General features: G+C 45.1%; 4 protein-coding genes across 7 annotated transcripts in view; 1 reads left to right on the forward strand and 3 right to left on the reverse strand.

Moving 5' to 3' along the window:
• pop1 (POP1 homolog, ribonuclease P/MRP subunit) overlaps window positions 1-2,125 on the reverse strand; it is a 16,073-nt gene extending 13,948 nt beyond the window's left edge. For 2 of the 3 annotated variants that reach the window (XM_076105410.1, XM_076105408.1), the window contains exons 1-5: window positions 2,001-2,125; window positions 1,649-1,760; window positions 943-1,077; window positions 473-648; window positions 90-350 (exon numbers count right to left, since the gene is read on the reverse strand). In XM_076105410.1, the coding sequence (XP_075961525.1) occupies window positions 90-350; window positions 473-648; window positions 943-1,077; window positions 1,649-1,757 (681 nt within the window). In that variant the 5' untranslated portion in view covers window positions 1,758-1,760; window positions 2,001-2,125. Of the gene's footprint in view, window positions 1-89; window positions 351-472; window positions 649-942; window positions 1,078-1,648; window positions 1,761-1,856 lie in introns of all 3 variants that reach the window. The other variant, XM_076105409.1, reaches the window with a different exon arrangement.
• Window positions 1,511-5,701, forward strand: LOC142964862 (2-iminobutanoate/2-iminopropanoate deaminase-like). Of its 2 annotated transcripts, none has more exons than XR_012957596.1 (6): window positions 1,511-2,516; window positions 3,143-3,248; window positions 3,594-3,648; window positions 3,737-3,805; window positions 4,208-5,204; window positions 5,299-5,374. XR_012957596.1 is itself a non-coding variant. In XM_076105412.1 (6 exons), exons 1-6 carry the CDS (start codon window positions 2,452-2,454, stop codon window positions 5,356-5,358), a joined length of 411 nt encoding a protein of 136 aa, XP_075961527.1. In that variant the 5' UTR covers window positions 1,520-2,451; the 3' UTR covers window positions 5,359-5,701. The 2 variants fall into 2 exon arrangements, 1 of the variants encoding a protein (XP_075961527.1); XM_076105412.1 differs by having other exon boundaries at window positions 1,520-2,516; window positions 5,149-5,204; window positions 5,299-5,701.
• A 617-nt stretch (window positions 5,702-6,318) lies between these two features.
• On the reverse strand, window positions 6,319-15,171 carry LOC142964825 (uncharacterized). The gene is made up of 6 exons (XM_076105363.1): window positions 15,162-15,171; window positions 14,451-14,543; window positions 13,057-13,158; window positions 10,125-11,615; window positions 8,181-8,234; window positions 6,319-8,000 (listed from the first exon to the last, which is right to left on the reverse strand). The coding sequence occupies exons 1-5, from the start codon at window positions 15,169-15,171 to the stop codon at window positions 8,185-8,187; spliced, it is 1,746 nt and encodes a 581-aa protein (XP_075961478.1). The 3' UTR covers window positions 6,319-8,000; window positions 8,181-8,184.
• An 837-nt stretch (window positions 15,172-16,008) lies between these two features.
• Window positions 16,009-21,634, reverse strand: LOC142964826 (matrilin-2-like). The gene is made up of 11 exons (XM_076105364.1): window positions 21,508-21,634; window positions 20,768-21,340; window positions 20,552-20,674; window positions 20,259-20,381; window positions 19,154-19,276; window positions 18,776-18,898; window positions 18,031-18,153; window positions 17,536-17,946; window positions 17,304-17,456; window positions 16,807-16,899; window positions 16,009-16,064 (listed from the first exon to the last, which is right to left on the reverse strand). Exons 1-11 carry the CDS (start codon window positions 21,632-21,634, stop codon window positions 16,009-16,011), a joined length of 2,028 nt encoding a protein of 675 aa, XP_075961479.1.

Consider the following 21,634-nt stretch of genomic DNA (forward strand, 5'->3'; position numbering starts at 1 on the left):
AAAACCAAAACAAGGTCACGCTTGTCGTACTGGCAGTGAAATCCCATTAACGACATCTTAATTTTGGGACAAAAATGAAAGCCAGTTACCTGCAGCAGGCAGTGGTTGCTCATTGCCCTGTAGCTAGGCCGGTAGCACTTGTATGTGGGTCTGTCCCCGAGGCAGTAGCCCCACTTTTTCACCATGTGGAAGCGCTTGGCGTGCCAGATGTGCGTCTCCAGCCACACGTTCTTCCTCTGCCGGCGGTTAAACTCCAGCAGCAGATTTCCGTGCCGGCGGCGGGCCTTGCGGCTCCTGCCCTTTGCCTCTTCCTTCTTCTTCTTGGAGCCGGCCTGGAAGCTCTTCTCTCGCTGGAGGAGGGAGGACACAGAAATGTCACTGTGCTCGGAGAAGGACAGTCGGCTTATGGAACACCAGACGTAGAACGACAGTGGATCGTCAAGGTGCGAAGAAGAAATATTCAGAGCTTTACCATTCTGTTGGCCACATCTCTTAGCCTGCAAGGGAGCCGCTTGGTGTTGTGGCTCATGGCCCGTCTCCTCATGTGTTTGGGCAGGGCTCCAAACACATGGCAGCTGCCCGTTGTCTTGGTGACGGCTTTCAGCATGGCGCTCACCTCCGCCGCTCTCACCCTGGCAAAAGCTCCAGCTGAGTATGGATGGGAGCAGGGGAGAAGGGAGAAGGCACTGAATTTAATGCATCAGTAATCCAACTATCACATTGCATTTGCAGTGTTCCAAGTTAGTGTGTTTACTTACACACGAAAGCAATGGATCTAGGAGTAAAATCTGATCATTTTCTATAAGAAATGGTGTACGATGGATCTCAATAGCTATTCACACGGGGCGGTGGAGACATTATGCAATCTTTGAAAACAAAAAAAAACCTTATTTACTGCATACAGTAAAATGTGAGTTGGTAGGAGTGGGACAACGTCTTTACCAGTGATGTACTTGGGCATCTCCTTGGCGTAGTCTCCACCATCCCACTGGTGTCCTCGGACCCATCCCCCCCGCTGGGGACGGTTCTTTGTCCTTTCTGTGTTTGGATGGACGCCAGATGGACCCTCACCACCACCTGTTGGAAGATCATTACTTTGTCATATTCCTCATGCTTTAAGAATGTGAGAAGCACAGAAATGTAAGGGTTCTGTATATTAGACTATCCATGTGGTCCTGACCTAAAGAGGAGCCCTGTGTCAAAATCTGTTTTTAAGCTTTATCATTGTTATTATTACTGTGCTTTTAAAATCATAGCATATTCTTACACTAATTTCTGTTTTGAATATTTCAGCATAGGAGCCCACAGCTCATTTTACCCAGAGATCCCCCAATGAGTTCATTCGAATAAATTCGAGATGCAAGATCGACTCTGGCCCAGAGAAGACGGAGAATGGAGAAGTTGAAGGCAGTAAAATTAGAGCTGACATGGACTGTGTGCTGTATATAAGAGACGTGTTGATGGTCATGTTGACTGATTCACAGAGACATGCAGAGATAGAATTAAACGATGGTGTCGGTCAGGATGCAGACGGAAATCTGGTGACGAGGTCAAGGAGAGCACGAGGAGTGCAGAGGGCGCATACAGCGTCACACGAACAGAGGCAGACATGTTGGACCAGAACAGATAAAAAGAGAAAACACAGTACCGGTGACCGGAGTGTCCTCCCCGTTCTTCTGGGACGAGGATGTGTACTGAACACTGGCGGGCTGGTTTCTCATCTTCTTCTCGCGCATCTTCACTTTAGCTGCAGACATTTTCTACAGAAAACAACAGGGCACGTTTTAGACGCCAGCTGACAGCCTGGCCGATTAGCTACACGAGAGGCTGACACTTCAAACACCAGCGTGACTTGCCTGTATCAGCTATTGCTAGCGTTAGCAGCTAGCTAGGCTCCTTTACTCCACGTTAAGTTGTGGTTTGTTTAGCTAGCTAATCAACACCAACGAATACGATACATCTAACAGAAGGTATAGCATGGTGCCACAGCATATGTTCACCTCTAGATTCCCCAGTATTATAGTACGTCAGAAACTTTGCTCAAAGTGTAGACGTCTTCTCTACTTCCAGTCAGCTACCATGTGAGTTTTCCACACGTTGGTTGACGTAATGTTGCTTCCTGACACGTGGTGTTCATGGGAAATGTAGTGTATCGGCGCAACTAAAAGTTATAATGCAAACCGACCGCAATTTTTCTTGAAATCATGGCCTTTCGTCACGAGTAACGTTAAATATTGATCGAGCATAACATATTTCAATATTATGACAAATAGTGTGAACAAAAGTAGAAAATAAAAAACGTGTTTGCGCGTCTAAACCGTCATTTACAGTAGCGCCGCTCTTACGTAACCCAGTCCCCAGTGCCCTTGTAGCCTTTTCTTCTCCTTGCTTACAGCTCCGCTACAGCACTTGTTTCATTCACTTGGTTTCGTTCACATATTCCTAAATAAAATGGCTGCATTAATCAGGAGGATCATCAGCACAACCAAAGCTCCTGCTGCTATCGGCCCGTACAGGTGAGGACAGCTCGGACCGAGTTACAGCTCGCACAAACAGCTGACTCAGTAGCAGTCAAATGACATTCATAGACATTCAGCAACATTGTTGGTACGATGTTAAGAGAGTCATTGCTATTATTGGTATTCTTCAATATAATCATATAGCGGTGTTTAAGTGCACTGAGTGCGCTGTGTCGTTCAGGAAGTTAGTGGCTGCAGGTCGGGCAGCAGTCACCCAATGAGATGTCTGGGATTAAAGTGCATTTTTTAGATTGCCTAAACTTTGAAAACAGCAAACTGTGCTCAAAGTATTGCAGTGCTCCTTGTGAAGTGTAGTATGACAGCATTAACACGTTGGGTCAAATTGTACATGGCTTCACCTTGACTTGCAGATAATATACTAATTCATAGTTACATGGACTCTGGGAGTTAAGAGAGAAAAGCAAGTGGAGGTATAGTATTTGAACCTAAATCTCTACTGTCCGTCTGCTCTCCATCTGCAGCAGTGAAAAAACTCCAGAAAGGACAACAGGATTTTTCACTCTTTCTGATCGAGGTAACCTTTCTGGTTACTTTCTGATCGAGGTAACCCGGCCTTTAATCCCATGTAGCTGACCCTTTGTCCCTGTTTGTGTGTCACCCAGCCAAGCGGTGCTGGTGGATCGGACCATGTACATCTCAGGACAGCTGGGGATGAATCCTGCCAGTGGACAGTTGGTGGAAGGGGGTGTTCAGGCCCAAACCAGACAGGTGACCCACCACGAAACACCCTCCCATCAGTCATTCATTCATAAACAAGGAGCACTGCAAAATCCAATATATTTAGGTTGTTTACTGTAATGATTAATATGGATGTGGTTTCTTGTTCCTCCACTTTATTCTGGTCACTAAATTAATCTCTAAGGTTTCTCATAGTCTATTCGAGAGGATGCTACGTGTAGAAGTAGAATTGATTATTGAGAGTAAATTGATCCAGTCTTCAGGGGCTTGCTCTCATCTCATTTACATCTCTTATTCTATCAGCTCGTCTCACAAATGAGCAAATCTAAATGAAACAAAACGGAGCACTCACATTTGGAAATTCTTTCCCTGCAGGCTCTTGTGAATATGGGTGAGATCCTTAAAGTGGCTGGGTGCGGTTATGAGAACGGTGAGGAAAAAATAAACTCTTAAATTCACACGGGGGAGAACTGTTTTATCACAGGTGTCAACATCCACTTTTTCATTGTCTGCTGCAGTTGTCAAAACCACAGTGCTCTTAGCCGACATGAATGACTTCACCAGTGTCAACGACGTCTACAAGCAGTGTAAGTATCACTCATTCACTTATCAATAGGATTTTTTAATCGCTGCTGAGCCATGGTAAAAACAAACACTTCTTGAGCTTAATTAGGTTCAACACTTCTACTTGCAATACATACTTCCCCACTGGGTGTCAGCACAAGCCAGGGAACCTGCATTAACCAGGCGCACACACTGGTTACTACATAGGTGATGGTCACGGTCTTGCTGCATACTGGCTTCATTCTTACTGTTCACACGGTTCATTAGTCAAATGTTTTAAGTGCTAAACTGCTGTTATACACCATTTATTCATTCACCGTAAATGCCACTATATTTGTCCAGGCATGTCCTTGAGATAATTGTTCTCCTTGAATTAGCCTCCAGAGCCCATTCAGAGGTATGAAACCAGCTGTTTATCACCACAGGGACAGCTGATGTTTGCCGAGTCACTAAGCAGAGGGAAACCTGAGCTGCTGCCAGCGGTTTAAGCCTTAAATGTCAGACAACACGCACATCTGATGCTCCACAGACAGACCAAATACTCCAATAACAAAACTCACATGGCAGACCCAGAAATATTCAACATGGAGAGTTTGACTTTCGTCTACATTCACCGTATTCATTTCAGTGTCATGGGAAGTAGTTTCTAAACAAAAGGAATTATTTGGATTTTCCATTGATGACGTTTCTGTAAGGGCTCCTTCAGCCGTGTCCCAGTTCAAACTACCTGACCTTTACAGGTTTATTACATCAGGAAGTGGTGGAAATGTGCACGTGCTGCAGTAAAAGGGAAACTTTGGAAAGGTTCTGCCAATTCACTGAGAGGTGATTTAGCTTTCTCTTTGAGAGTCAATATTCTGACTTTGCGTGTCTGTTCAGCATTAGTGTTGCCTCAAAACAGCAGGAGGATTTTTCTAAATTAGACTCCTACCTGACACTAAATGTTAGGATCAACAAAAGCTTTCATAAGCTGAAGGTTCTGTAACAAAAGACCTGTTCACCGACGTGCCTCTGCAGGAAGAGCACAGGTGTAGATGATAACTCTAACGAATGCTTGAGCAGACTGAGCCCCTAATTAGTGTTGTTGGTTACACCTGTGCTTTACCTACTGTGACAGTCAAAGCACCTGCAGTGCAAAAAATGCTTTTTATTTCATATTAGTCAGTGATGAGCGTTTCATATTAACATGTTGCCTGTTATAACTTAAAATCAGAGGTGTGTCGGATCTTTAATTAGTTTGGAGTAAATACATCTTTTATAAGAAATCACAAGTTCCGCTACTGTTCACCAGGATTGTTTAACAGTCTGTTTAATTTGAAGATGTTTAAATGTGTGTGTCGTAACCATTAAACGTACTGCTCTGTAGTCTTCAGCACTAACTACCCAGCCAGAGCTGCCTACCAGGTGGCTGCTCTCCCCAGAGTGAGTATTAGATGAACACTCATTTCCATTGATTCTATGGTGGATTCATCAAACTGGAAACAGCGTTGATGTTCTTTCTTTTTATTTTTCCTAGGGTGGACTGGTTGAGATTGAAGCAGTTGCTGTATTAGGCCCTCTGACCGATGCTTCCTAACAAGAACATCTATCAACCCCCCCCCCCCCCCCCCCCAAAAAAAACATGATGACTTAACATTATACAGAGTGTGCCTTGCTTTGTGGAGCCGTCAATAATTGATGAAACAAAATTCCTACAGAGCACTAACGGTACACTTTCTCCTCTCTCATTGATGTTGATGAGACGTGTGTGGAGGCAACGCTGCATTTTGAATTCCCTCTGCTCATGTTTCACTTACACTAGCTAAGTGTCCAAGCTTGCTTGCTCTTATTAAATGACACTACCGTGTATCCTCTCTCACTGTACCAGAGGATGGATGATCAAATATTACTCAACAATAAATGATTTTTAATTTGCTTAAGTGGCGATTTGTTTCCTTGATATCAACTAAACTATTTCTGGTTTATACTATGAGCATAGTTTATCAAATATATTCCTTCATTTATTCGACTTAAAGGGCACACAGCATGCTCATTTTTAGGTTCATACTTGTATTTTGGGTTTCTACTGTAACATGTTCACAAAACACTTTATTTTTCTCATACTGTCTGTCTGATACGCCTGTATTCACCCTCTGTCTGAAAGGCTCCGTTTTAGCTCCTGTCTCTTTAAGACCCCCTATTCCCTTGTTGAATTATGTCTTATGATCACGGAGGCAACAAAAAAAAAAATCGGAGTTGTCTTCTTTCAGTTTGGTCGGCACTCCAGATCCCCAAATGTTCGTGCACAAAAATGAACAAAAGTGAGTCTTTCACGATTTGTCCCCTTTAAACCAATAGTCCCCGAGAAAGACCAACACACTGCACACATCTTCAAAATATGGACTCTTTCTCAATGCTTCGACTCTAGAGCCACATTATCACTGCGATCGGTTAACATGTGACGTGTGCATGTTTTTTTTGAAAATATGTAACATGGTGGTTTGCATAACTAAAATAGTTTCATTTAAAAACAGCACATGTATTAGTGAGTAAAACTTTATTCTGTACACTAGGTTAGCAGAATCATAGCCAAAGATCAGAAAAGGAATATATTACAGAGAAAGAAATGGATGAAAAAAAGAGATATCAGACATCAAATTTTGTTCCCACAACGTCCATCACATCCTACACAGTTGCAATTATTTTCTAAGAGATTTGCACTTTAATGACACAGCATGTATAACTAATGATCATTTAAAAAGCATGTCCACTGGGTGATCTGCTGCGGAAGCAGAGAAAGGCCGTGCTTGCAATACATATTTTTTGTAATGCCATAATCTCGAGATCACAAATTAATAATTGAATTATCTTGAGGAAGCAAGCTTTGTTAACTCGGAGAAAACAAGATAATCTTCCAGTTATCAAGAGAAAACAAAGGCTGAATTCCTCTTATTACTTCTGTTAGAGATCACATGCAGATCAGTCCTCAATAGCCCGGCTGCAAATAAATAAGTTAAAGCATTAATTACACAGGCGTCAGGTGTGATCAAACAAATCACTAATTTTTGAGTTCCCCATAATTATTTTTGTGATCTCAAGAAAAAGTTTTTCTCGTGATGAAGCACCTCGTTATCTTGAGAAATCTGCCTTTTGTTCTGAGAAAACTAGCTTTGTTATCTCAAGATAAGAAAAATAATGAACTTGTGATTTATTGATAGACATTAAAAGCAAGCATGGCCTTTCCCGGCTTCCGTAAGTGTGATCAAATTAACCAGACACTGATTTTCGAGTTCTCAATTATCACGTGATGAAGCACCTCGTCATCTTGAGAGATCTGCCTTTTGTTTTCTGAATCAACATAAATTAACCCCGTTAACACGTGAAAGCAAGCTTTCTTGTCTCGAGATAACACTATTACCTCTTGATCTCGAGATAAATTGTCATTACTGAACTTCTGCAAATGCATCTTATCATCCTTATGCAAAAAAACATTTTATTCAGGATTTTTCCTTTGAATTTGATAAGGTAATATCAAAAAAATATTTTTGAAGGAAACATGGATTTGACTTACAGTAGTGCTTATCAGTATTGCACTGTACACACTGTTAGTCAACATTTAGTACTGTCACTCCTATTAATTAAATGAAGGCTGCAATTAAATTCTGTCATAAATACACATTTTTGTCTGGTGTTTTACACGTTATTTAGACTTAGACATAACACCTAAAAATTCAATCTGAAAATGTGATACTTTAAAATCTGTTTTATGCAGGTGATAAAACGTGACGGTGGCAGTGTGAACCTACCCAGTGTGCCGTTCATCCACACAGATAGTGTTGCCATCACCTCAAACTCCTTGCATAATTGTATTCACAGTTGGGTTTGGCTTGTATTCCTCAGAAGCAGCTGTAATAGACAAGGACTCACTTCCTTCCCCTAGTTCATCACGTTGTCATAAGAGTTCACAGAATATTACACCCATCAAGTGTTTGTAGAACATTTTCTTTGCACAGGTTTGCATGTGTAGAGTATGTGGCCCAAGGCACTTAAGGTTTGTATTTACAAATGTAGACAAATGTCATGTTATTAAGGCACAGCACATATTAATGCATGCATTGAACAGTGTGGTGAGCGCTGGTGACAATGCTGAAAAATGTAGCGTTTATTGCTTCGTCTTGTTTTTGTTCCCAAACAATGGCAGCTTTGGGGTTTTCTGTCATTTTGGTGCAACTCTTCTCTCTGAAAGAAGATAGTTTGATAGTTAGTGAACATTCTTTTGTATAAGATTCACCCAGTTTTCACCCCCCAAAAAGTTGTTTATGGGCACTGTACATTCAAAGGAGACTACTCAGCGTACTAGATACGGAGTTGCTCAGTATGTGTATCAGGTTTAGGTGTGGATTGTGGTTGTGCTCTTACCGACTCAATCCTCCTTTTTGACTTTCTCGCTCTCCGTAACCTGAGAGGCCTCAGCTGCAGACACAAACACACATTGAGAAGAAATCAATTTATGATACAATACGGTACAGGTCACATTGTAGTTTTTCATGCTGAGGAAACTTTAAGCTTGTTAAACACGTGATCTTACCATCACCAAACTAAAAACACGACTGCTGTAACATTGCACTACAAAGAGAAGTGGAAGAGCTAGCATTCCCTTTTTAGCCCTCTGGTTCTGCTGAACTGGTTTCTCAGTGTTTTACCTGGCTTCTGAGCACACAATACTGTAATTGGCCTGGTATGCACATAGCATAGCCTCCAGTGAGAGTCTCATAAACGTTATGCAATATGTCTTTCACACCAGACCAGTATTCTACATGTGCTGCCTGGAGGGCCCTAAAAGTACAGCGTGTTCTCTAAGAGTCAAGAGTGGGGTGCAGGAGGTGCTAAAAAACCACAGACCACTGGAGGTACTGTGCATTTAATGAGTTTAGGATGCAGAATGCACACTTGGTGCACCGATTTTGAATTGTTTCTTTACTTTTCCCAACAAAGTCTGTAACTGTTCACAGTGTATACACTGGGTATCTCACAGGCTATAACCAGACAATCACTGTGCTTCAGTTCTCAGGGAACAAACAGCATCATCACAACATACTCTAAATTAAATCAAACCAAGAATGATGTGAAACTGAATGAGTGAGCAGAATCTGAGTAATCACAAACATGACGACTGACTAAGATTCTCTATAAAATCCGCCCTGTAAATGGTTTGAACTCCTCACGTTGTGCGACGCCTGGAATGCAGTCAGGCAGAGAGAGCGAGCCTTCACTCGAGAGAGAGCGAGCCTTCACTCGAGAGAGAGAGCGAGCCTTCACTCGAGAGAGAGCGAGCCTTCACTCGAGAGAGAGAGCGAGCCTTCACTCGAGAGAGAGAGCGAGCCTTCACTCGAGAGAGAGAGCGAGCCTTCACTCGAGAGAGAGCGAGCCTTCACTCGAGAGAGAGAGCGAGCCTTCACTCGAGAGAGAGAGCGAGCCTTCACTCGAGAGAGAGAGCGAGCCTTCACTCGAGAGAGAGAGCGAGCCTTCACTCGAGAGAGAGAGCGAGCCTTCACTCGAGAGAGAGAGCGAGCCTTCACTCGAGAGAGAGAGAGCGAGAGAGAGAGAGCGAGAGTTCACTCGAGAGAGAGCGAGAGCGAGAGAGAGAGAGAGAGAGAGCGCGCTTTCCATTTATCACACTGCGTCATCTGTTTGGACCAACAATATCCTGTTCATCCTGCCAGCTCCAACCAATCACAGGAGGAGTACGGCAAGAACCTATGTGAAGGATCCTTTATTAAAAGAACAGTTCACTGGGAGTTTGGTGTTGCTAACATGCCTAGTTACCAATGGCAGCCCCTTCGAGGGGGTGATGTTGTAAAACAATCTTACTGAACACAGATTGGCCGGTGGGACTGATAAAGACCATTCATTGTTTACCTGTATGAAAGCACACTTATCTTAAGCTTTTCTCTCTCTGCTCGCCTGCACAGGCTTAGTGCCTAACGCATGTTTGCATAGATCTCCAAAGTATTTCGACCAGCCCTGTGATCTGTCAGTAATGGTGGATCATGCCTCATCAACAAGTACGTTAAAGCATGGCTTGATGTCTTAAAGTCAGAGCTAACACGACGGGTTTGTCAAGAAACGATTCGGTGTTTAATTCTGTAAATCACTGAGCCAGAACTCATTCCTAACAAATGCAGCCACCTTACAATGGAATCCTATTGTCAGGAAGGAGGACACGAGTAGAATACAAATACAAATCTGATTTAAATCACTAGCTACATAGAATCTATTCATCTCTCCATTATTGTTGTAAAAAGATGGGAGAGAAAACAGTATAATGAGAGCCACACAGTGGTGTTAGTCAGAGCTTCATACCTTCGGGTGAGGGCTCAGGGGCTGGTGCTGAGGTGGACTCCACCACGGGAGCCTCTGCTGGGGCTGCGCTGTCTGCCGCAGACTCTGAGGTCGCAGTTGCCACTGGAGCTTCTGGAACTTCGGCCTTCTGGACCAGCTCAGCAGCAGCAGCAGCAGATTCAGCCCCTGGAGCTGGAGCAGGGGTGGCTTCTGTGGGGCAGGGTGCCTCTGCTGGTGGGGTGATCGATGTGGGGGTGGCAGGAGGTGCTGTTGGCTCCTCAGCAGCAACCTTGGGCTCAGCTTGGACCTCGACAGTAACTGGAGACAACGGAGGCATCTCTGGAATTGTTGCTGCAGCAATCTTTGCATCTATCAGAAGCTGTGCTGCCTCTACGGCGGCTGAGGACTCAGCCTCATCCGGTACTACATCTGCACCTGCAGCCTCACTTGGTGCTGGTGCCAAAGCTTCACCTGGTTCTGAGGATTCACATGGGGCTGTCAAGACAGTAGCTGGTGCAGCATTGTCAGTTGGAGCCTGTGCCTCCACAGGGGCGACAACTTCAGCGGGGGCCTCAGCCACCGTAGCCACCACCTCTTCCACAATCGCTGGAGCCTCTGCTGGCTCAGATACAACAGGTTCAGCAACAGGTGTGGCAACTTCAGGGGAGGCCTCCGCCAGCTCAGGGGTCACCTCCTCAACAACAGCAGGGGCCTCGGTCTGCACAACAGATTCAACAGCAGGGGCCTCGGTCTGCACAACAGATTCAACAACAGGGGCCTCGGTCTGCACAACAGATTCAACAACAGGGGCCTCGGTCTGCACAACAGATTCAACAGCAGGGGCCTCGGTCTGCACAACAGATTCAACAACAGGGGCCTCGGTCTGCACAACAGATTCAACAACAGGGGCCTCGGTCTGCACAACAGATTCAACAACAGGGGCCTCGGTCTGCACAACAGATTCAACAACAGGGGCCTCGGTCTGCACAACAGATTCAACAGCAGGGGCCTCGGTCTGCACAACAGATTCAACAGCAGGGGCCTCGGTCTGCACAACAGATTCAACAGCAGGGGCCTCGGTCTGCACAACAGATTCAACAACAGGGGCCTCGGTCTGCACAACAGATTCAACAGCAGGGGCCTCCTCTGTCGCCTCAACAGATTCAACAGTAGGGGCCTCCTCTATCGCCTCAACAAGGGCTTCGACCTCCGCAGCGGCCACGACAGTTTCTACAGGGACAGCTTCCTCCACCGCTTCAGTAGCGACTTCAGCTGGAGCGGCAGCCTCTGGAACCAGCTCTGCAGGGCTGACAGGTTCTGGCTGAGGCTCGGGAGCAGACAGGAGGTCCTCCCCAGAGCCGAGATCCTCCTGGGCCTCCAGGGCTACCAACACGGCCTCCGCCTCATCATCGGCTCCCCGCTGGAGATCGTCCGGCAGGGCCGTTTGCACAGGCAACTGCATCTGGTCCTCGATGGTTTGTGCATCTTCCGCGATGATGCCGTTTCTGGCCGCTGTCAACACAGGACGACAAGGGAAGCTTGATTAGGATTTACGACTGGTGAGCTCGTGGCACTCATCTTTTGTGTTATCCTGTTAATCTGTAACATTTAAAGAACATTCCTGATTTGATTGAGCTTGAAACTTCTTGGGGGGGGGGGGGGGGGTCCTTGAGATAATCTATGCATTGAATGGTTTTGTGAATAAATCACCACATTTGTCATGACAACATTCTTCATCAACATTTGTAAAAATGTGTCCCGACTGCGTCATTCAGCCAAGAGTCATCTGCTATAATGCAAGGTTTTATGGATGTTCCTGTTTGTTCTCGTCTTGAATAAATACAATGTGTTCATTTATAAACTGGTTTCAATGATGATCTGCAAAAACATCTAAACAATCGCTTAATCCAACATGGAAGGCAGGGGAATCAGGAATAAAGGCAATGAGGCACACAGTCTGTGATCTAGAGAAAACATCCTTTCATTTCCGCAGTTGGAAATATGATTTATTGAAGTCTGCGTTTGTCTAAAGCCCAGACGAGGGGCAAGTCTCTCTAGGAGGAAATGAAATACACGTGACGATGGCTTTGCTGCCTTTGAAGAGACACCCTACCCCAATACCCCTCAGCCCTGCTCTTAGAACTGTGTTCCCTCAGGTGAAAATCCAGTAGTTTAGGAAGAATAGTGGGAATTGGATACTTGAACTCAAATGTCAGGAACTGTAACGCACATCTCAGTTACAGGAAGAGCCAAACAGAAGCTTTGCCGAGTGTCTCGTCTGGGTTTCCCCTCAGCAGCTGTATCACAGTTAACTACTTTACAAAAACAACTGGCTGCACACTGTTCACAAATGAGACCAAACCAGAATGGGTTGACGGAGAGGAGTGGGTGGACAGTTTGGACGCTGCAGCTTCCTCACTTTATTTGTCTGTCAGAGGTGGTAAAAGGAGCCGAGAGTGATGGGTGGAAGGGAATGTGACGGTCTGGCAACTCAAACGAGCCAGTGGGAGAACGCGTTACACGGAACAAGTGTTCGTGTGAAGTGAACTATTTCTAATTAGAAGGCGTTTTCAGACAGCTGGTTTTACAACATTTAAGTCCTTTGACTTTCCTTTTTGAGAAACATGTTCTCCATCAGCGTGCCGTTCTTTAAGCAGAGATCCACCGCACACACCGACTCCCGCAGACAAAGCAAAGCTGCTGTCTAGCACAGCGGGCCTGCTGTTGGAAAGTCTGTTTGGGTCGAGACAGGGGCGGCCTCTCCAGGCATGGATGACTCGCGTGTCAACATGATTTAGCAGCCACAGATGACAGAGATCCCAGTCAAAACAGTGCAGAGAGGAGGGCGGGGGGGGAGGCTGGACAGGGGATGGGACCAGTGGTGTCTTTGGATGGCATACAGCTGGTTTTGTTAGACACACTGTACACTGCATGGTTTAAAACCTCCACCCACATTTAGAGGAGCGCGTCTGGCCAAATAAGTGGTTCTCTTGTCTGGGTGATGTAAGAGCCTGGAGAGGGGCCCGAGCTTCTCCAGGTGACCGATGCTGGCCGACTGGAGGGAGACAATGCCCCGACACAAACATCACACGGTGACGTAGCGGGAGATGGAAAGGCTGGACACGAATACAGAGGAAGCACGCCAGGTGTAATGAGTACGTGACAGTTGAGTAGGCTTTGCTCATTCGCTCACTTTCCTTCAACAAAGGTGTAAAGTGACATCTTTTATTCAAATCAAAGTGAAAGGAACGCTTTCTGACAAGGAGAGTAACTGTCTTTCGTATGTGGTGAGATGGAGTAAGAACATACTGTACATGCAGCTGTGCCAGGCATGACATAGCCATGTACCAGTGGGTTGAACCCATGAATTAACAATCACGGTCTGTGTCAGGCTGCTCGGTGGGCGTGTGCACAGTCTGAGAACCGCAGAGTCCATGTGAGCAAAACCAAAGAGCACGACTGCACGTTTAGATGCAAAACTCCCCGTGCAGAAGAATCTCTGAGGAGCCTGGAGGCATTCAGGCATCTGCCAGCCCCTCCTCTTTCTCCTTTGCAACCAGGCATCCACTGTTTGTACGTGTGTGTGTATGTATATAACCATGTGTATGTGTGTGTATCTGTGTGTATGTATGCAACCATGTGTGTGTGAGTTGTAAATTCCTGGAGCGAATTTCAAACACTTCTTATCATGCATACCTTTGCATACAAACTTCGGAAGCATGACTGGCAGACATCAGGTTGATCTATTTTTTTTTGTTGCGTGTCCAACATATCTAGCAACAAATCAGACTACTGTACGTGGCAGAAAACAGGTTGGGTTGCATTTATTGCCTCAGGCTGCAGAAGGACCTCCAAAAAAAACAAAAAAAAAAACTCCCAGCTGGCAATCCTAGATACCAGTCTAGGTTCACTTACAGGCAAAATGCACATATAGCTTTGAGGATATACATATAGCTTTCATGTTTAATTAATAAAAATAAAAAAACTAATTTCATCAATTAATCACGTGACACAGTTTCTTATTTTTGGTCCACACACTTTCTACGGACATCAAGCTAGATTGCCGATTACAAATAAACTCCAACCATATTGTGAGCCCTGCTGAGTTAATGGGTTAGCATACAGAAGTCCCTCCAGGAGGAGTTTCTGGATTACTACACAGTGGAGTGAGAAAGCACACAGTGTTCCAGAGCGGCCAGCAGACACACACCCCCCTCTGCAAGACTCCACTGAGTGAAGGAAAACTAAAAGCAACTACTGTGCATGTCTACAGTAGCGGTATAAATCATAATGCATGCTCACCGGTTATAGAACTTTATATGTAAAAGACAGATATACACTTTTAACCTCGACACGGGGGATCACTACTCACCCACTGTATCGCCATTGCTCTCCTCTGGCTTCGTACCCGGTCTTTTCTCTTGGTCCACGGTCTGAGCGCTGGATGAGGAGCACCCCATGTTTGAAGACAAGAGTTGAGACAAGTAAAAATTTAAAAACAAACAAACTTGGAACTTTTTACTCTGTAGAAACAAACGTCCCGCCGCTCTCTGTTAGCAGAGACAGAACGCATAGACCGCTATTGCTCATCGGTCGCTAAGAGTAGCCGGGCACCATTATCTCCCCTGGTCTCTGTGTGTGTGTGCATGGCCCGCTACCCCCCACTGAAAGCAGCTATGCATGAATGTCCACTGACTGTCTCATGCTAACAGGCAAACTATTCATACAGGGAGGGGGGAGAGGCAAACGCGTGTGTGTCAAGTGTGTGTCCTCCCCCTTTGTGGGAGTGTCCCCTCGGGAAGAAATGCTCCACCTGGTGGTTTTTGCTAGTGCCCGATCGGTTCTGCGCATGTGCAGGGAGCGACTCGAGGGAAGACCCGCCTCTGATTGGCTACAGCCTGCTAAGCGCTAGCGTTAGCCTAGCTATGATGCTAACCGACCCAGAGAGGCCCCGCCCCGGGGCTAGCGACTCAGGCACGGCAGCTCACGTTGGCTACCCGGTCTGACCAACAGTAGGTTTTTATATTTGCAATTTTCGTATATTATCAATAAATTCACTTCTGATCATTTTTTAAGGCAAGATATTATCTGTGTAAATTTCAAATATTGGCATTTTTACGAAAATTTATATTATTTATAACATTATTTAAATGTTAGCCTCTCATGATTAAGAAAATATGGGAATTTGTATTAATATTATTATTATTTTATTTTTTTTACCATTCGGTCCACAAAAGCAGCCTACGAAGGATGCGAAGCTGGGACACAGCTATAGTGGTCAAATGGTGGTATTACAACCTCTGTCATGGCATTTTTTTACACGTTAATATTGCTTATTTGAATGATTATGTACTCAATTTTATTTTGATAAAATATATTTATTTTCCTTCCTCGGTTCGGGGGGGGGGGGGGGGGGGGTAAAAGAAACACTAGTGCGTGCACATGCTCAAGATCTGGGTATTTTCATATGAATTCTATACTAGGTACTCTGACTCCACTGATCATCTTTTTTCATTTCCATGGGGAGCACATGTAGAACCTATACGCATTTCTTTAGAGTGGTTCTATTTTTATCATGTCAGTGAAGGTATACTGTTATACTGGTTTGCAGTTGTATTGCTGACTGAGCAGCTTTCATTTATTTTGTGAAAATTGTTAGAAAAAAAACATACACAAGAAATGTGAAGTGTAAAATGTTTACTGTACAAAGTTATTGATTTCATTTGGCATTACTTGACAAAGAACACTACAGAAAAAAAATACATTGTGTTGTATACAAAGAAGTGTATAAATAGCTTCAGTAGAAAGCATCGCATTAGGCATGTTTCAGTGCGACTTGTAGAGCAGGATTAAAGGGGCCCTGTGAACGCCACGCTGCAGGTTTGGGGAGGTGAGTCTCCGTCTTTCATTTGTTTACGACTTGATTCTCGAGTGTGTCCAGCTTCTTTGTCATGGCTTCAAGTAGGCAAGTTAAGGAAAGATGCAGGAACAAAATAAAACACAACCTACATACCAAGTGTTAGAGTTGCTTTTCACTATAGGTCGGCCTTATTTTTAAGATAAATTACATGTTCATAATCAAGTTTTTTCCGAAAAAGTAATTTTCCAAACCCACAAAATGACTGTTTTATGTGTAAAGTCACATGTCCTTTGTTACATATGTTGGGCATATCACAGCGCATATTCAGGTTAAGATATGTCTCCTCTTTTATCTCTTTGTCAGTCATCTCAGTATGTTCATTGTTAATGCCCGGAGCTCCATTCATGAGCTGAACGTCAGGGAGCTATAAGAGCTGCATGACTTTGCCCTGTTGAATGTGTTCGTGTTCAAAGTGAAAATGTAGGCAAATAAAACCCTTAGATTGACTCTGGTGTCCAACTTGGTCCCTCACAACATGTGTCAGAGTGAAGACATTCATATACATTGTTTCTGAAATGAAAAAGAGACACATCATGGTATTTACCTGTGTTTAACGGATCAGTTAAATACACCTGCTTGTAGTTGTCTATTTGTTTGTAGCTGTTCATACGTTTACATGTATACAATTTGTGATATTAGGCTATTTAAATACTATTGACTGTTGACACCATTCATTAGCACTTGAGGGATTATTTGGCAGACACACATCGACCCAAGACTACCAAAGATCCCTGTTGAATCCGAGTGTAACTGTGGAGTCTACAGTTATTTGGAAAAGGATATTATTCTTTACCAGCTTCTTCAGCTTCTCGGTGACCTGGTTTTGAAACATAATCACGTTCTCACACTGGCACATGTTGTCACTGGATGGTTTGTCTGCAGGGAAAGAATACGTGAGATGAGAATAACTCCCAGTCCTTGGATCAGTTTCTTACCCCTTTGCTCACCATATCTCTTCTATTCGTTCTGTCTCTGCCTGTACAGAATGTAGTAGATGTGTGTATGTGTGTGTGTGTGTGTGTGTGTGGTGGGGGGGGGGGGGGGGGGGGTGATTGCAGAGCAAAAAAAAGACTGATGAGTTATCCGTTATGGATAAATGCACAGTGCTGCTGCCTCAAATTGTATGGAGTTGCTTGATTCAGTTAGTCATCGCAGCAGCAGCAGGTGGCAGCGATGCACCATTTCAATGGAAGAAACAGTGCTACTTCTAATCCGACATCCTTGAGCACTTTCACTCTGTTTGGTGGTTCGATGCTTCTTTTGACAAACTGCTGAAGTACCTTTACATATCCTGGACTTGAGCTTCTTTGTAATCTCTCCCATTTTCTCAAAATCTTCAGCGTAGTAAAGGTGCTTCTCATCGGGCTCTGAAGCTATTTCTCTCAGCTCCTGTTCAATGGCCTTGCCAACACCCAGGGCGTATATCGTGACCCCTGGAAATGACAGAAAGCAGAATAATTAAAGGAAAGTCCTGCTACAAAGAGCTTGGTTAACTGTGTATACTGAGTGTACCAGAGTTCTTTGCTTTATCAGCCCATTCGGACACGTCGTCCTGCGATCTCCCATCAGTAAACACAACGCTGACACGGGGGACGTTCGGCCTGGCTCCCTCTTTGGCCGAGAAGCTGGACTCAAACATGTGGCGCAAGGCGGAGCCCGTCATGGAGCCTCTCCCCATGTACTGCATCCGGGACACGGCCTGCTTGACAGTGTGCGCCGTGCTGTACTGGCCCAGGGTGAACTCCGTGCGCACCTTGGTGGAGTACTGGAGAAGGCCGACATGGGCGCCTGTCCTGGAAATGTCCAGCGAGTCCACGATGCTGTTCACAAACCGCTTCACCAGTTCAAAGTTAGCAGGGCCCAGACTCTTAGAGCCATCGATTACGAAAACCAGATCCATGACTCCATCGCCGCACTCCGGCTCTGTCAGGAACAATGACATCGAGCACATGTTTTAGGTATGTTTAATAAGCAGAAGGTCGATATGAAAGAAAGCTGACATCATACTCTTGCAGCTCTTCCCATCTTCAGCCAACATAAATCCATCAAAACATCTGCAGATGTAGGAGTCAGCGGTGCTGACGCACTGGTGCTCACAGCCATGGTCCACTGTCTGACACACATCCAGACCTGAAACACAGCATTAGTACGATCTGGCTGTGGCGCATTAAAGTGTCTAAATGATACATTTTTATTTTATAATATATTGTGAAAGTCAATAAAATTACAATTTGTGATCACGCAAAATTGTATTCTTAATCGCATGTTCTTGTAACTGTAAGTTATCTGTCTTCTGTTAAGGAAGGAGGAGGCTACAAACACATAACAAACTAATAACTATCTGGGATATGAATGCTTCATGACGGGAATCATAAACACAGAATATCCCCTTAATCCGGATTAGGAGGGACCTCATGACTGGTTCCAAATTCATCCAAAATGATGTAACATTTAAATACCGGAGGAAACGGACAAACAGTCCTGATGATGATGAGAGATTACGCTCTGCATTTTGTTCACTTTTATCTCACGCTATATCAATTCTGTCTCTTTCATACTGTCAAATGAGTCATGAAGAGAGTCAGAGTTAGGCTTTTCTTCAGTTTGATACGAATTAAAATTAATTTATGAAAACGAATCAGAAGCCTCAAGACAGAAAAACACTTTGATGTGTGTCCCATCAAATCACTGTTTAATATCCTTTGGCTGCAGTTCACGTCATATTCATGACAGTGGACGACCCTGCACTCACTCTGACATGTTCTCCCATCGGGTCGGAGTGAGAATCCGTTTCTGCATTTGCACACACACGAATCGTCAGTGCTCATAAACTCCTGTTCACAGCCGTGTTTCCCGTCAGCGCAGTGGTCCGTCTCTGCAGGGAACAGACATGATTACTGAGAACATCTAATCGTGCTGCAGACCCATCCAAGCATTTATCAGCGGAGGTGATGACAGTGAATGCATCACATCTGGGTTAGGTGTCCTCTTGTGCTACAGTTAATATGCTTGCAGTCCTGATGGACGGATGAAACAGTTTGTGTACAAACGTTCTTAATGTATGCAGCATTATACCTCATTGTGAAAGAAATAACAGCAATGACGGGAAATAAACTACGCTCACACTTACTTTTGCATGTTTTCCCATCAGCTCTGAGTGTGTAGCCTTTCCTGCATTTACACACACAGGCGTCTTCTGTGTTGGTGAACTCCTGTTCACACCCATGGGTGCCATCAGCACAGCGATCGATCTCTGGGTGACAAGAACAGTGATTGAACAACAACAAATGACGATACATAACCCTAGAAGACAGAAAGCCTGATGTAGCCTGAAGTCGAGTCAGTATCAGCTGCAGCCATGAATCCCAAGGTCACAGTGGTCTGTTCTGTTAATGCAAGAATACTTATTACTACAATACTAATACTTACAGCAATAATAAGCAGTAATGACTACTGTAGAATATCTATTAAAAGTTATCATCACAATGGTTTTCTGTATGCATAAGGCCTTTCAGCTCCACACATGTATACCTAGTATACAGAACAGAAAACCATAATGCATTCATCAAAACTCCAAACCCACTCTCATAAAGGACTGGTAAAGGTGTAGACTTGTGAACCCCAGACGGGAAAGATCAAAGAAGGGTTCTTGTTTTGACTCGGGGATACTATGACACCCTGGATACACCTCCACATTTCAGCTGCTGCTCTGATGATCGCAAATGCACACTTCCTTCAGGAAATCTCCCCCACTTTGCTTTTTGTTAACGTCCCCCAGAGGAGCAGAAAGGGATGCTTTCCAACAGTGGGCGGAGGGTCACTGGTGGGAAGAGAGCTGGCTCTCATTTGGATTGGAGGTCCATCTTTACACCAATGTTTTAGTTGCCAAACGTCTTCGGCTATCACGTCTTCCTCAAGGTGGTCCTTTCCCCATTAGGAGTAAATATTGTAGAAATATCGTAAAAAGATCATGCTGATGTTGGTTTGTATACTTAGTAATATGATGATTTAAGTCACATAACTGACTGATGGGCTGTGTGAAAAGAAACAACAGAACCCTCAGACCTTGTTACGTGTGCATTCTCCAAATTTTTCATTTACATTTGAATTGCTTCAAGTGGTAAAATAAGCACTCTGAAACAGAATGGAGCTGATAAAGCTAGTGAAGGAAGAGGTTAAGGTCACTACTGATGCAGGAAGAGACGTCCCCGGTGAAGAAGGAAATGTATCATTACTGTCGCACGTCTTCAGGTCTACGTTGAGTTGATACTCTGGACGGCAGCGGCACTCGTAGCCATCTGGTAGGTTGGCACAGATGTGCTCACAGCCATGGTCCACCACAGCACACATATCCTCAGCTACAGGGTGACAGTGGAGGGGACAACAAAGAGCTGAAAGACACCAAAACTCTGCAGAGCTGACGGACATTGTCTGTTCATGAAGAACCAAAAAAAGACAACAATGTTTTTAGGTGAAAACATTTTTTAAAAGAGCAGATCAGAAGAGAGAAAAAAAGGACTTCCTCCACCTGTGCATGTCTTGCCGTCGGGGTTGAGGGTGAAGCCCTTCCTGCACTTGCACCTGTATGAGGCGGGACTGCTCACACAGATGTGCTGGCACTGGTGGTCCACCACCTCACACATCTCTGACCCTATAACGCACCAACACCGACACTCAGATAAAAGGGACGCAAACACATGTGCATGCGTACATGAGGATGAAATAAATAGATGGGATTCGTCACCTCCGCACATTTTGGACTGGAACACGGAGATGAGGGTTTCTATCTGGCTGAAGTTGGCCACCAGGTGCACATGCTCAGAGTGTGGCTCGCTCCCTATGGCCTTCAGCGTGTTCATGTCCACCCTGCCGACTCCGACAGCAAAGATCTGGATGCCGGCCTGCCTCGCCTGAGCCGCGATCTCCTCCACCGTGTCCTGAGGCCGTCCGTCAGTCACGACCATGGCGATCCGCGGGATGAGCAGGTCTGCAGGTCGTGCCCCCTCCTCCTCGGTGAAGGCCGTCTCCATGGTGTACTGGATGGCCAGGCCGGTCATCGTTCCCGTGGCGAGGTGCTCCATGCTCCCCACCGCCTGCTCCACCTCGGCCTTGGTGGTGTAGGTGTTGAGGGAGAACTCGGGCTGGACCACGCTGCCGTACTGCAGCAGGCCGACCCGCGTGGCGTCTGGGCCCACCTTGAGGAACTGAAGCAGGTCGACGATGAAGGCCTTGACCTTCTCGTAGTCGTTGGGGCGGATGCTCCGGGAGCTGTCGATGACAAAGACGAAATCCAGCGGCATTGCTTTGCAGGGGTTCTCTGTGATCAAAGACATGGAGGTTTTTGATCAGGGAACCAAATGCTCCAAACTCACAGCTCAGTTTGGGGAAATATCTAAACTCGATTCTAGAAAAATGTTCAACTTTGTATCTTAGATAGAAAATGCAGTTGGCAAAACACATATTGGTCACCAACTGATGACTTACCCACTGGTTTGGTTTGGACAGTGGTCTCATTGCGACCTCTGGCCGCGATGGGTCTGGGACGCCGTCTGTCCAGTCGGACTGCGTTACAGCACAATAGGAAGAAGAGGCAGAGAGCCAGGGACCTCAT

Source organism: Anarhichas minor, unplaced genomic scaffold (assembly GCF_050575085.1).
Source record: "Anarhichas minor isolate MPS153535 unplaced genomic scaffold, ASM5057508v1 ptg000032l, whole genome shotgun sequence".
Taxonomy (NCBI): domain Eukaryota; kingdom Metazoa; phylum Chordata; class Actinopteri; order Perciformes; family Anarhichadidae; genus Anarhichas; species Anarhichas minor.

Coding starts and splice junctions, on each gene's coding strand:
- LOC142964826 (XM_076105364.1), bottom strand. CDS start 21,634: ATGAGGTCCCTGGCTCTCTGCCTCTTCTTCCTATTGTGCTGTAACGCA. Junction 19,277..20,258: donor AGACCTGAAGACGTGCGACA/GTAATGATACAT, acceptor CTTGTCACCCAG/AGATCGATCGCTGTGCTGAT. Junction 16,065..16,806: donor GAAGAAGCTGGTAAAGAATA/ATATCCTTTTCC, acceptor TAACTTGCCTAC/TTGAAGCCATGACAAAGAAG.
- LOC142964862 (XM_076105412.1), top strand. CDS start 2,452: ATGGCTGCATTAATCAGGAGGATCATCAGCACAACCAAAGCTCCTGCT. Junction 3,249..3,593: donor TTCAGGCCCAAACCAGACAG/GTGACCCACCAC, acceptor CTTTCCCTGCAG/GCTCTTGTGAATATGGGTGA. Junction 3,649..3,736: donor TGGGTGCGGTTATGAGAACG/GTGAGGAAAAAA, acceptor TGTCTGCTGCAG/TTGTCAAAACCACAGTGCTC.
- LOC142964825 (XM_076105363.1), bottom strand. Junction 13,159..14,450: donor TAGTGATCCCCCGTGTCGAG/GTTAAAAGTGTA, acceptor GTCTCCCTCCAG/TCGGCCAGCATCGGTCACCT. Junction 11,616..13,056: donor CCAGACGCGCTCCTCTAAAT/GTGGGTGGAGGT, acceptor CTGTGTTGACAG/CGGCCAGAAACGGCATCATC.